This window comes from Ranitomeya variabilis, chromosome 1 (assembly GCF_051348905.1).
Source record: "Ranitomeya variabilis isolate aRanVar5 chromosome 1, aRanVar5.hap1, whole genome shotgun sequence".
In the NCBI taxonomy this organism is placed as follows: domain Eukaryota; kingdom Metazoa; phylum Chordata; class Amphibia; order Anura; family Dendrobatidae; genus Ranitomeya; species Ranitomeya variabilis.
Window position 1 is genome coordinate 659,145,003 of NC_135232.1, and position 15,406 is coordinate 659,160,408.

At 43.2% G+C, this 15,406-nt stretch overlaps 1 protein-coding gene across 7 annotated transcripts in view; it reads right to left on the minus strand.

Moving 5' to 3' along the window:
• Positions 1–2,286: 2,286 nt before the first annotated feature.
• Positions 2,287–15,406, minus strand: part of LOC143775067 (serine/arginine-rich splicing factor 5-like) — a 34,815-nt gene continuing 21,695 nt past the window's right edge. For 4 of the 7 annotated variants that reach the window (XM_077262926.1, XM_077262904.1, XM_077262915.1 and 1 more), the window contains exons 3-8: positions 13,468–13,538; positions 12,163–12,276; positions 8,875–8,947; positions 5,525–5,598; positions 3,869–3,979; positions 2,287–3,327 (exon numbers count right to left, since the gene is read on the minus strand). In XM_077262926.1, the coding sequence (XP_077119041.1) occupies positions 3,132–3,327; positions 3,869–3,979; positions 5,525–5,598; positions 8,875–8,947; positions 12,163–12,276; positions 13,468–13,538 (639 nt within the window). In that variant the 3' untranslated portion in view covers positions 2,287–3,131. The remainder of the gene's footprint in view (positions 3,328–3,868; positions 3,980–5,524; positions 5,599–8,874; positions 8,948–12,162; positions 12,277–13,467; positions 13,539–15,406) is intronic. The other 3 variants (XM_077262930.1, XM_077262907.1, XM_077262910.1) reach the window with 2 other exon arrangements.

Here is a 15,406-nt window from a genome sequence, read left to right on the forward strand (position 1 = left end):
TCCACATATCTACTTGATGTAAAGCACCATGTTTTAAACATTCTTTTTGTTAGGAAGTTAGAAGGGTTAAAAGTTGACCAGCGATTTCTTGATTTTCCCAACAAAACGTACATTTTGTTTAGGGACCACATCACATTTGAAGTGACTTTGAGGGGCCTATATGAAAGAAAATACCCCAAAGTGACACCATTCTAAAAACTGTACCTCTCAACGGGCTCAAAACCACATTCAAGAAGCGTATTAACCCATCAGATGCTTCTCAGGAATTAATGGAATGTGGAAGGAAAATAAAATGATAATTTTACTTTTCACAAATTTTGCTTTAGCTCCAGATTTTTTACTATCATAAGGGTAACAGTAGAAAATGGACCCCAACATTTGTTGTTCAATTTCTCCTGAGTACGCCAATACCTCATATCTGGAGGAAAACTACTATTCGGGTGCATGGCGCATCCAAGAAGGGAAGCAGCAGTTTGACTTTTTGAACACAAAAATGTCTGGAATTGATAACGGACACCATGTCACAGTTGGAGAGCCCCTAATGTGCCTAAACAGCGGAAACCCCCCAGAAGTGACCCCATTTTGGAAACTAGATTCTCCTCAAGGATTTTAAACCCAAAAGTACTAGACAGAATTTGGTAACATTAGGTTGTCATATTGAATATGGTCATTATTAGTGTTAAGCTTAAGTGCTTGCTCCTGAAGTTTGCATCGGGATGCTCGGGTATGCACTGAGTATTGCAGGTGCTCAAGCGACCCTGATGCAAACTCAAATAGCGAGCGCTTGAGCTCAACGCTAGTAGTTTTTATTTATTTTGAAAAAAAAACAAAACAAAACAAAAAAAAACGTAATGGCAAAGAATGAAAGAAATAAAAATTATAAGATAAAAAAAAGTAAACTAATTATTGGCTTTGGATCACTGATTGGGTCTATCATAGTGATCAAAAAGAAATAAACCAGTAGGAAAAATCCCTGATGTTGCAGGCCGATCTGCGTCAGCTTTTTTTTTTTTTTCAGGAAGAGGAGGGCTGGAGCTGGAGGGACCGGGGGCTAGCAGAGGTACAACATGTCAGTAGAGAGAATGTTTTTAATAGCTTGCACACTTTTTTTTTTCCCTTAAGTGATCGCTGTTATTCAATAAATGACAGCGATCACATGATTGGGGACCGGAAAAAACAGCCCTGATAGTGTTCTCCAGGGCGTCAGCTACACCACCCGGTAGCTGAAATCCTAGAGATTGTCCGACTCTAGGGGGAAACATTCTTATTCCGTCACTGCAGCTTTAACATTTCGATCAGGAATAAGGCCCCTTAGTGGCCACCATTTTAATGCTTATCCGTGGTTGTTAAACCAAGATTTCAGACTTACTGCTGTGTTTTGGTGACAAATCCTAAACCATTAAGTGGTTGTCCACTTTTAGAAAAGTTCTGTTCAGCTATAAATAAAAATAATACCATTCCTTTGTTTCCAATTGGCCACCAGCTTATGTTGCTCCAGCTCGATTTCCGGCGTTGGGCCTGTAGTCAGTGCTGTGTATGAAGGCGATTGGTTCACTACTAATTTCAGTAGCCAAGTCACTTCTGTGTCACAGCCAATGCATAAAGGAGGGAGGAGGCTGGCTTTACCATTAATAATCCATCACCACATGTTTGCTACCCTTTGAGAGCAGCATGATGTAGGGAAGCAGACACTCCAATTCCAGCGATGTGTCACTTACTGGGCTGCTTGCTATCATTTTGATAATATCCCTGTTTTCTCTGCTGCAGATCTAGCAGTTCCCTGAATGCTGAGCTCTGTATAACCCCACCCACACCATGGATTGGCAGCTTTCTGCGTGTGCACTGTGTATAGGCAGAAAGCTGCCAATCCATGGTGTGGGGTTATACAGAGCTCAGGAATATGGAGGACTACATGGCAGCAGGTTTAGTAGTCCTCTAGGTATGTTATGCTGATAAAAGCAAATTTATCAAAACTACACTAAGCAGACCAGTAATTGACATTACTGGAGTCAGGATCTGTGTCCCTACATTGTGCTGCTTCAGATTAGGTCACAAAATCCCTTTGGAACCGACTGACTAGTCATTTTATTCCCAGCCTCGCTCTTAGCGGCTCTTCTTCTGGCCAATACTGGGAGTCAAATGCACGTTATTAAGTTTAATATATTTACATTAGCGACACTAGAACAGAATATTAATGTGTACAATGTATCTCTCAACCGTGTGTTGCTCATTTCTCAATACATTTAAATAAGTAATTAAAATCGGCAAAATAAATATTGTACACGATTTTAAGAAAATTTTGTTTTCAAAGTTTAATCAACCAAAAGCAGAAATAGGAATACAGAACAGATCAAAATTGGACAAACTTGCTTTGAACTACTTTCCCTAGTTTCTAAGCACAAGAGCAAACAAGATCGCTTAACAAATCATCAAATGAAATAAAAATGTAAAGTTACAAAAGTCTAATGAGAAAAAACAACAAAAAAAAAGGTCCTTGAAATTTAGAAAGATCTAAACAAAGCTGGAAATTCTACATTTTGTATTATTAATAGAGGTTTTAGCCTTCACACGCACAACTACTAATGAAGCCAATAAAATGAGACGAATCAAAACCTAGGCTTTGGCTGTAAATAAATGACCTCAATCTGTAACAATGACACCTAACTGATGTAACATGCGCTATTACACCGCTTATGATTTCGTTTCCATATATTTTCACTGATACTTACATTTTCCTGGCAAGAACAATGTAAGTTATAAAGAATAGGATAATAATAGGGCAGTATGTGATGTCAATGACCATATTGACTCCATAAATCTACGTACATAGCTTAATTTAATTTATAAACAAGTCAGAAAATATATCATCAGGCATGCTTCACTCATCTACACGGTGAAACATGGTGAACAGGGCGAGTTGTATTACTCCTGCCAATCCCCTGGTCTAGGCAGAAAAGCCAGATCGAATATTTACAAAAAACAAAACAAAAAAGCATTAGGACACCTTTTAATGCCGGATTACTTTACAGGCGCTTTGGTTACATAAAACAGTGAAAACCTTTCATCCCCAGCATCTTCCTCTTGGGGCACATAACCTTCATTCAGCATTTCGACATCTACCAGGCGTCAGATTAACCGCGGCTCTCAGCTGAACTGGATCGGGACTGGCGTTTGGGGGAGCTCTGGGAGGGTTCACCGCTGGATTTCTGGCTGTATTTCTTTTCAGGCGTACGGCTAGGAGAACGAGATCTGCTTGCTGACCTAGAAGATCCACGGGACTTGGACTTGCTGCGTGATCTGGAATAGCTGCGGGATTTGGATCTACTTCTGGAGGAGAAAACAGAAAGTCAGTACAAAATGCAAGCGCTGGTTACAGCATGTCTGAACCCGGACGAAACCTGCAAAACTTTGTCATGGAGAAATCCGATGCCTTATATTTTAGAGTTTCAATGTAATCTGAATAAACTGGGTGTCAATCAGCAAAGCGCCTGTCCTTCTGGGGTGCACTTATATAATGTTGGGCATCTCACAGATGTAGTGCAGTGCCCGGTGCCCTATACAGGCCTCGTGTGCATTTATATACTAGGCACCCACCCCCCTCCATGAACGGTCGGCGTGCGAGTGGTTGTTCTATTAATATTGTGCACCTATGCTGCCTCCTCCTTTATCATGGGGGTCTGCTACATACATCCAGTATTGCATTAGTACTGTGACCTGGCGTTGATAAATGGCCTTTTCGGTGAGTCATCTTCAATAGGTGCAAGGTTGGCACAAATTAAAAAAATGGTGCCAAATCTGAGTGAAAGCAGAAAGACGAGAGAAAAAGACTGAAAGAATAGAAATTCCTTAGATGACATTTTCCACGTACCTGTGTTTTTTGCGATCTTCAATCAGTTTTATTTTGCGACCGCTCAGTTCCATGCCATCCAACTTGTCTAAAGCGCTCTTCATATCACTGTAGGATGCAAACTCCACAACCCTTAGAAATTTAAAAAAAAAAAAAAAAAAAAAAAAAAAAAGGTCTTAAAACTCAATTTAAAGGGAAGGTACCGCATTTGTAATCATTAATAAATCAATGTAATGTAACATAACATGCTGTTATAACCAAGTTTTGATTGCATTTGAAACATACTGTGTGTTATAGGAGTTTAAAGAAGGCACTGGAGGCTAACATCTTGCTTTCACAGTAGCAGCACGACACTTTCAGTGTCATCAAACGGCACCCCATGGTCATAGGAGATAACAGAGGGCCCCCATCCTATCTATTGTAATAGAACTGTCACTGCTATGAACTGGGCATGAATCTGTGGGCTGCACAATTCACAGTAGTGGGAGTGTTCTGCTGCCATATTCATGGAGCCCGCGGATCTGCTAACATAAGCAGTACTGCTTCTAGCAGAACAGATCCTAGATTGACGGCTGATGGGAGTAAAATGCAGGAGAAAGACATGGACAGAATAGTAGAGACATCAAGGAGGAACAGTGTATGATCAGCATTATCCCAGCAGGAGCTGTCAGCTGCTGGGCAGGAGCTGTGACTCATCCCTCAGTAAAGATAAGGAGCTGCTGGCCTGCAGTGAACTTGTGGAGGGGGGTGAGAGAATCATGTAATCTGGGTGAGAGGGACTGATGGTAGAGAGACAGTAAGGGTACCGTCACACAGTGCCATTTTCATCGCTACGACGGCACGATTCGTGACGTTGCAGCGTCGTATGATTATCGCTCCAGCGTCGTAGACTGCGGTCACACGTTGCAATACACGGCGCTGGAGCGATAATTTCATGACGTATTTGCGATGTAGAAGCCGTTGGTTACTGTGCGCACACGATGCAATCATGCCGCCACAGCGGGACACTAGACGACGAAAGAAAGTTTCAAACGATCTGCTACGACGTACGATTCTCAGCAAGAATCCGGATCGCAGTAGCGTGTCAGACACAACAATATCGTAACGATATCGCTAGAACGTCACGAATCGTGCCGTCGTAGCGATGAAAATGGCACTGTGTGACGGTACCCTTACTGCTGGTGATAGCAGATCACAGGGCAGTCACCCACAAAATGGCGCTGCCTTGTGATGCTACTCTTCATTCTGCCCCAGGAGTACAAGAACACCCAAAAGGGGAGGGAAATGGTGCTGTCAGCAGTTACCAGCTTTACTGTTAGCAGCAAAACTGGGGCAGTAAGTCTTACTATAGCTGCTTGAGGTCTAAAACGGAAAATGCTCTCCCTAGTGGTAAATATATATATTTGTAAGAAAATATATAATATTTTTCATAGAGAAATGTTTGCAAACAGTGCAAACATGGCATTAATACATTTAATTACTATTTTAAGCTTAATTTCACAAAAAACAAGCTACAAGAAAACTGGTGCCACCTTCCCCTTTAAGCAAATCTCTCATCCCCCCAAATACCTCCCTTGAACACAACATGCGCTTTCGGTAACAGAATGACAAATCTGAAATCCAAGTGTTTGGACCATTGGCAGCATTTCCCTTATGAAAGCGTCGATCAGGTCGTACCCTTCGTTTCTGTTACTCCTGTGGGCATCCACATATGTCACCTCTCCAGCTTTTCTCATGAAGTCTTTCAGATCCTGAAACAAGAAAGGTTGGTTAACGTTTATCTAATCTGCCCCTTGACAAAGACGAACTGTACGCAACGTATAAAATACTGATCCTGCGCTGAGAAGACCTGAGCTAAAACGTTTATGATAAATCAGTGTTAGTGTCATGTATGGAAGCTGAGCTACATAATATGCAGATACATTAAGTGATGTGTAACATTAAGCATTTTTACACAAAGTCTACTAATGTTGTTACAGTAGGATCGGGAGCATATGTGGTTATAGGGCGATATTACTCTATATGTAACCACTTCACTGCTACATATGCTTAACTGTTCTGACTATTACTTGGTGTTATATTATTTCAAACCCAAGTTACTTACCACAGAATATAACCAGTGGTCGGAGGTACCTTAAGCAAAGAGTCGCTTGTCCATAACCTAGATGACCTTGTGAGCAACTCACTTACATGAGAAGGGTGGAAGGCGGCAGGGGAGCACCAGAGTCTCAGTAAGTGAGTGACGTTAAACCTGAAACCACTGGATGCAATCACTGGAAGTGGCTAGAGAACCTGAGGCTGACCTGAGCTAGCCACTCTTGCTCAAATCTGGGCAAACCAAGATCTAGATCGGCAAAGCGGGAGGGTGATAGGAACCAAAAGGAAACTTCAGAACAGGCCCAGCCCTAGAATTTCAGCCATTAGCAAACCAAAAACTCTTGGGCACTCCTCCACACAAGAGAAACGAGGCTTAACCCAAAGAAAGGCTGTTAAAAGAGGTTCAAAATGCACGTGGTTAGAAATATGTCTGTAAAAAAATATTTACTACAACACAGGATGGAGCAATATCAGTTTAGTACTAATAATAAAAAGTAGATGTGCAACTTAACAGAAAAAAAACAAACAAAAACAAAACACAACCACACACTTAAGGTGTCATTATGCATGGCTCTAATACAGTGCCATCCACAGACCACATTTTCTGAACAGTGATTTAGTTACATTTCTCAAACATTGGCACATTTTACACTATAGAATAGATAGAGCAACAGAGAAAGCATGTGTGTCCCATAAAACTCCAGAACTTCTGAACTTTTCCAAACCTCAGCAGCCTGACAGACGCTGTCACGTTAGGACATCTACGATGTGTCCGCGGTATGTTCACAACCCAATATAAGTAATTGTAAAGGATTTTTACAAATGTGCACAATCCTGCAAATGAAACCAACAGCTGCACATAATATGGGAACTGTCTGCTGCAGGCCCAGGAGCCGAGCACGCAGCCTCAATATCCAGGAGGCACATTGGCCACTTAGCCCACTGCTCTTGTAATCGGAGCCAGCCCTCCTGATGACACAATCATACTTCTTTCAGTTAGCGTATATAGGTTTGACCTGACTAGTAGGACACATGGACACGGGCGTGGAAATAAATGCAAGTCATGTCACCAGCACTTTCTGACATTTCCAGTGTGGAAGTAAAGCACCTGACAAAATCTCTTCTGCATCTTTAACTGTATCAGCTTGCTGTGAAAGGGGTGGTCCAAAAATAAAATGCATTTTAATCCTACATGCCTATCGATATAATGTCAATCTACATCTCTTTTCTAATATACTGTTTAATTAAAAAGTCCCCACCGTTCCCTCACTACTCTAATTGCTTTATTTTATTTATTTACTTTATTATTTCCTTAATATGTTTTGTTTGAGAATCCACAGTGCATGCTGGCATAGTCAAACGAGTTGTCATCAGCGGGCAGGGGTTACCTCTGCAGCCTCGGCCCCCACCCTGAAATATTCATCAGTGACGCCGGTTTCAGGGCTAAGTAGGCTAGTCCCTGCTGTGAGAATGTGGCCAGTGTCAACTCCAATGGATGCTCAGTAGGTTCTCATCACTGCAATATGCACAGTGACAGTGCGCTCCCTCGCCGGCTTGGATCAGGAATGACGAGCCGGCAAGAGAGTGCACTGTCAGCATGTGTTTTAAGACGAATACCTGGCGTGCAGTAAAAGCAGAGACCAACCTTGCCCATGCAAGCAGCTTCACGTTTGACTATTCCAGGATGCAGTGTGGATTCTTAAAGGAAGTGTCAAAGAAGAAGTAGTAAAAAATTAAGTAGTTAGAGCAGCGAGAACGAGAAGAACTTTTTATTTAAAAGTAAATTAGAGAAGAGATTAGTACATTAAATAGATAAAGAATTAGGATTAAAATACATTTTAGTATATGACCACCACCTTATGCAATCTATCCCTAGTTTCTCAGAGAACCCTCTAATTCCAGTTTGTCCACATTAGCTCCTTTCAGAGACAACGGCTGTATTGCTCCAAGAAATGGCTATATAACAAACAAGTCATGGTGATCTGTCCATACACACACAATGTATGAGCAACACAAGGAGCAGATGTATACTATTGTGCAGGAGAGGCAGCAATGGATGAATACGCATGGTGACAACAGTATCCGTTCTTTAGCAAACTCCTCAGTCAGCCACATAGCTCCACTACATCTAGTACCGTCCAGCAGTCTCTGCCTTGATCAGATATCCTGTTAACACTGAGCTCGTGGGTCAATAATAACCTGAGTGATGCGTCAAAACTCCAACTGAGTGACCGTAAGGGGAAAGTCAAATGACCATATTGCAGCCATATTTACTAGTCTGTATTATGGTTGCAATTCCAGGTTCAACTAGAGCGCTCATGACCTATCTACCTGGCTCACATATGCCTGTGGTTTGGTTAGATGGGCTCACGAGACCCATGGTTGAACTGAATTGCAGCCGTGTGAATTAGGGTGCATGTCCATCTCACTATTCCGTGCCCATTTTACAAACTGTCAGCAGATGATGTATCCACATACAGTGCACATATTTCCAAATGAGCCCAGTAGGGCACCTAGCTTTGTGGTGTAGGGGCAACTGTAAGATGCCATGTTACAGTATGTGTGTCACGCTCTCTACCTAATCATTACATAAGCCAAGACACAGCCACAAAAGCATCACAAGTAGCAGACAAGGCTTTAACCACAGCACACACTAATAAACGGTCACAGGGATCCTTTATCACACCTTCCTTCTGATTAACCCCCATCCGTACAGTTGGGTGCTGGAGAACATGCAGTGCCAATAACTTCCATATAAGAAAAAGCCCCACTCAGCGGCAGCACTTACAGAAACCTTAGTTATGAACTGTGTGTGGATGGTCAGGTACAGAGTGACAGCATCCTTGGCATTGCTGTGACCATTTACACTAATACTTAACCTTATGGCAATCTATACATGAATTCATAGTAGAAGATATAAAAATGCCCACCTGCCAGCTGACCCGCGAGGAGAGGTTTTCCACAATAATTCTATGCTCGGTGCGCACTGGGGGTCCATACCTACTGAAAAATACAAATGGTAAGTGAAAAACAACATTAAAGATCGGATACTTCTCTTTCTGCAGCAGAGAATAGCAGTATTGGGATGAAAGAACATTGCCAAACTTACAAAAGTGAACGGGAAGAAGAAAATATTTTACTAAAAAGTCAAAACTAGGGTTGAGCGAAACGGGTCGGCCATTTTCAGAAGTCGCAGACTTTTGGCAAAGTCGGGTTTCATGAAACCCGACCCAACCCCTGTGTGGGGTCGGCCATGAGGTCGGCGATCTTCTGAATCTGGTATCAGAATTCCGATACCGAGTTCCGATATGTTTGCGATATCGGAAATCGGTATCGGAATCCACATTTAAGTGTAAAATAAAGAATTAAAATAAAAAATATTGATATACTCACCTCTCCGGAGGCCCCTGGACATTGCCGCTGGTAACCGGCAGCGTTCTTTGCTTAAAATGAGCGCGTTTACGGCCTTCCATGACGTCACGGCTTCTGATTGGTCGCGTGCCGCTCATGTGACCACCACGCGACCAATCACAAGCCGTGACGTAATTCTCAGGTCCTAAATTCCTAATTCTAGGAATTTAGGACCTGAGAATTACGTCACGGCTTGTGATTGGTCGCGTGAGCGGTCACATGGGCGGCCGCGACCAATCACAAGCCGTGACGTCATCTAAGGCCCTGAACGCGCTCATTCTTAAGAAGGAAGGCTGCCGGAAAGAAGCAGGGCGCGTTCGAGGGTGAGTATATACCTAATAGGAATATACTCACCCTCGGCTTCTTTCCGGCAGCCTTCCTTCCTAAGAATGAGCGCGTTCAGGGCCTTAGATTATGTCACGGCTTGTGATTGTTCGCGGCCGCCCATGTGACCGCCACGCGACCAATCACAAGCCATGACGTAATTCTCAGGTCCTAAATTCCTAGAATTAGGAATTTAGGACCTGAGAATTACGTCACGGCTTGTGATTGGTCGCGTGGCGGTCACATGAGCGGCACGCGACCAATCAGAAGTCGTGACGTCATGGAAGGCCCTGAACGCGCTCATTTTAAGCAAAGAAGGCTGCCGGTTACCAGCGGTAAGGTCCAGGCTGCGTCGGAGAGGTGAGTATATCAATATTTTTTATTTTAATTCTTTATTTTACACATTAATATGGATCCCAGGGCCTGAAGGAGAGTTTCCTCTCCTTCAGACCCTGGGAACCATAGTATCCCATTGCACTGCATTGGGCTTCGTGTTTCGGCCGACCCCGACTTTTTTATAGGATCGGCCGATTTCACTCGACCCGACTTTTGAGAAAGTCGGGTTTCGTGAAACCCGACCCGATCCTATAAAAATAAAAGTCGCTCAACCCTAGTCAAAACATTTTACAGTGGCCAACACATCCGGATTACTATGTCCAGACACCTCTATACAGTGACTGACAGTGATACAGATATTGCCGTCATACACAGCCCACCTAAGTCCAGAATTAGAGGCGTGAATGAAATACTACACCGAGACCCCAAAACATCAAGACTAGTGGGATGCTTTAAGTGTAATCTCTGGGGAATCGTAGCCCAAATCTTTGCCCACAAGCCTAGGACAAGCCGCTCAGCTCTTGTTGCTCCATCACATCCTGACCGCAGGACTAGAGCCCAAAGGGTCCGAAACCTATAAGCACTAAATAAGGGTCTGCTTCTGAATGATCATTAGGTGAAGATTGGTGGGACCGGCAGACTATATTATGTCATCATGCCCATGGCAATGTAAGGGAACTGAAGGATAGGACATGTGGGAGATCAAATGGGCCAATTCTCTTTTCCAATGGGAGACAAGTCATAATGAGTGACATATTCCCCTCTCCCCATTGAAAAGACAAGAGTACTTGGTTGTATATTAAAGGGAACCTGTCACCCCCAAAATCGATGGTGAGGTAAGCCCACCGTCATCAGGGGCTTATCTACAGCATTCTAGAATGCTGTAGATAAGCCCCCGATGTATCCTGAAAGAGGAGAAAAAGACATTAGCTCCGATGGGCGTCTCAGGTCCGCTCCGGCGCCTCCCATCTTCATAGGATGACTTCCTCTTCACGCTGCGGCTCCGGCGTACTTTGTCTACCCTGTTGAGGGCAGAGCAAAGTACTGCAGTGCGCAGGTGCCGGAGCCGCGGCATGAAGAAGACCAGAAGAGGACGTCATGGAATAAAGATAGGAGGGAGCGGACCTGAGACGCCCATCGGACCGGACCGCAGCGGGACCGCCCCTGGGTGAGTATAATCTAACCTCTTTTTCTCCTCTTTCAGGTAACATCGGGGGCTTATCTACAGCATTACAGAATGCTGTAGATAAGCCCCTGATGACGGTGGGCTTACCTAATCATCGATTTTGGGGGTGACAGGTTCCCTTTAAAATATTTGGAATCGAGAGTCCTCAGTGGTTGATACCTTTTAATGGCTAACTGAAAAGATGGTAACATTAAAAGGTATCAACCACTGAGGACTCTCAATTCTAAATATTTTTCTATTTACTGGATAACACGGTACCAAGATATACATCTTTCCTGGTTGCATATTAAAGTCACGCACCATAAAATAGACCGAAAATACCAATATCAGTTGACAGTATGTGTATGGGACCTCCTGCCCCTTTCCAAACAAATGACTCTTGGGGAGAGAAGGATTAGGCCTGTGGAATTTCAGCAGCCTATACTTTTGTATTATCTGGGCAGCTGAAGTAACCAGGCTTTGCCTGAGGTGACGTGATTCACCATGTGATCTTCTTACAGGTGTCGCATCAGAAGAGATTTATTGGATATATTTAAAGGGAACCTGTCTCCAGGAATAACACGACCTGCAGAGAAGGGGTTAATCTGCAGGTTAACAATATTATGACGCAGCCAAATGCAGAAGGGAGAAAATGATCTTTATTCCGCCCCGCCAGCATTCGGCATTCAGTCACGGCTGAATATACAGAACGGCGGCTGTAACCGTGCCCCCGGCCCTGACTGACAGCCAGCCTCAATGCAGAGCCAGTGTTAGTCAGGGTCGGGGGCATGGTTACAGGGCATGGTTACAGCGGCCACTCTGTATACTCAGCCGGGACTGAATGCCGAATGCTGGCGGGGGGAATAAAGATCATTTTCATAATGTTGTTACCCTGCAGATTAACCCCATATCTGCAGGGTAACCGTCTTAGTCCTGGTGACAGGTTCCCTTTAAAGGCTATACTGCCCAAGAATATCATTACCTTGGTCCGCCACTGTTTGACTGTCGATAGCCAAAGCGCATAGGATAACGTCCTCCGCCACCCATCATGCCTCCTCCTCTTCCTCTTCGATTTCTGGCATGTTCTATTGTGACTCTGAATAATTGGACACAAAACACATTAGTAAGATCAGTGTTCCCCAAGCACCCATCTGTTTGTATTATCTGCACCCTTTCTTTTAGGTTTTACCTTTAATAGATTCACTCGGCTACAACATACTCACATTTCCTAAAAAATGCATATTACTATTTTTGTGGTTAAAGGAAACCGGTCATCATTTTTTACACATTAAACTGTTCCCACTGTCTTGTTAGTGATGCCCATTGTATCGCTATTTTTTTATTTTATTTTTAAAGCAAAACATATCAAATATCAGGTTCTAGCCCAATATGTAAAGTAACTAGCTAACCAAACATTTCCTTTAAAGGGGTTGTCCACTACTGGATCATGAGTTATGAACAGCCCCAGAGTGCTCTGACGGCATTGTAAAAGCTGCAGTTGATCTGACTGTTGGTGACTGGCTGCAGTGGTCACATGACTGTTTATATCAGGAGGCCAGCGGAGGACAAAGGATGTAAGGCAAAGGTTTCTTTTTTTTAACAAATATAAGTTTATGCAATATTCTGGTGTTGTTCACAAGGAGTGTATCCAGCAGTAGTCAACCCCTTTAAACTAGAAGTCCTTGGTAGTAGGAATAATTGTCTTTTACATTTTTCAATGTGAATAAAACACATACGAGTCTGTATCTTTAAAGGTGTAGTCCTGTGAAAAAACACCAACAGGCAATAACTAGATGAGGGACTACTGGGACCCATACCGATCACCAGAGGAGAGCCCTTCTATCCCTGTTTGCATGGAGCAGCAATGCATATAATTACCCGCCACTCCATTCTCTATGGGACTAAGTGAGCACAACCCTAAGCAATATTGACAGACCTCACAGGGAACGAATGGAGCGGTGGTCATGCACGTTCATTGCCGCTGTAATTTAAAGGTACTAAAAGTGACAAGTTCTGGCTCTGTGTGGGCTGTAGTTGTCAGACCCCCATCGGTCTATTAGCCATCTTGTGGATAAGCCATAAGCGAGTTTCACCAGACAATCCCTTTAAGTTTAAAGGAATAATCTTTAATAAATATTACTTCCATAGCGACAACATATTGCAAAGCACTTTCCATTTCAGAGGGGACTTGTACAGACACCAGGAGTGAGGGCCCTGCTGCTCGTGAGCTACAAGCTACGATGTCTAAGTAAACTGATCAGGATTTATATGAGAACACAGCTCTTACCTTTCATTACAGAGTTCCTTTCCATTCAGTTCATACACAGCATCATCTGCGTCTCTGTGGTCTTCAAATTCCTATTGTAAAGAAAAAAAAAAACCCAGTGTGGATATTATGTACTGCTTCATTGCAAAGACTTCACATATAAGCAAAGAAACCAAAACCATTCTGCCTCCTGTTCCCGAGAACCCCCACAGATGGAGTAAAATACTTGACATGCATGTATACTCATTAATTTACAATGCAGGTGTGGCAAGTATTTTGAGTGATCAGTTTGGGATCTCAGGACCCCCACCCTTAGCAGTATGCAGATCATTTCAGGCTGTCAAATATTAGAAAACAGTGTTAAATATTCTTTAACCCCTTAACGTCCAATGACAGATATATCCGACATTGGATGCCTCCCCCTGCCCATCACGGGAGCCCGCACCTTTTCCAGCACATTGACAGCTGATCTGATCAGCTGTGATGTACCCCAGCAGCCGCGGATGGAATCACAATCTTCCCACGGCTATTAACCCGTTAAGCGCCGCCGTCAAACTCTGACAGCGGCATTTAAAGGGAACCTGTCACCCCCCCCAGGCGTTTTAAACTAAAAGAGCCACCTTGTGCAGCAGTAATGCTGCATTCTGACAAGGTGGCTCTGGTAGTTCTGAGTGGGGGGGGGGGGGTGACAGGTTCCCTTTAACACGCACGCGCAGGAAGCACTTCATTAACCCTGCCCATCAGCGCCCGTGTCACATGACTGCGGGTCACTGATGGGTTGGCATGACAAGCCGGGGTCTGCAAGAGACCCCTGTGGTCATCATAGCTGAACAGCTATGAGTGTCGCCCAGCGGTCGGCGCTCATAGCAAGTGAGCATTTCTGCTGCAGCCCTGCTCTATGTAGTACAAGAGGTCGGATGATCGTAGCTTGTAGTCTCCCATGGAGACCATTGAGCAAGTAAAATTTTTTTTTTTTTAAATATATATATAAAAAAAAATTAAAAAGCTGGAATCACCCCTCACTCGTCCCATTCAAAATAAAACAAAAAACAAACAAATATACAAATATTTGGTATTGTCCCGTTCAGAATCGCTTGATGTATCAATATATAAAAATAATTAATCCAATCGGTAAACAGCGTAGCGAGAAAAAATAACGGGCAATTAAAAGATCATATACACACCAAAATGGTATCAATAAAAACGTCAGATAGGCAGACAAAAAATAAGCCCTCACCCAGCTCCAGTTCCCGAAAAATGGAGACGCTACAGTCTCGGAAAAAACGGCAATTTTTTTTTTTTTTTTCACCACTTACATATAAATGAACCTAGACATGTTCGGTGTCTGAACTCGTAATGACCTGGAAAATCATAATGCCTGGTAAGTTTTAACTTTTAGTGAACATGATAAAAAGAAAATCCAAAAGACAATTGCAGAACTGCATTTTTTTTTTGCAATTTCACCGCATTTGGATTTTGTTCCCCGTTTTCCAGTATGGTAAAATCAGTGGTGCTGTTCAAAAGTACAACTCATCCTGCAAAAAAAAAAAAAAAAAAAAAAAGTCCTCACATGGCCATATTGACGGAAAAATAAAAGTTATGGCTGCGGGAAGAAGGCGAGCGAAAAATGAAAATACCCCTGGTCCTTAAGGGGTTAAATAAGTTGGCAATGACGTACATACACCTAGAAAAACTGGTCTAAGCCCAAGTTATCAATTCATTTAAGGTGTGTGTGTGTATGTATATATATATATATCTATCTCCGCTAGAGAGTAGAGCAGATAGGGCAGGACGACCACGCCTCTAGGGTGCAAGAGGACCTTGACAGCTGCCATGACCCTTGCGATCACTCTGGGTGCGGTAGCAAGGCCGAAAGACAAGGTCGTGATTAGAAAATGCTGTTCGCGAAAGGGAAAGCGAAGGAATTTTTGAAGAGGGGATAACATAGGATTGTGAGGGT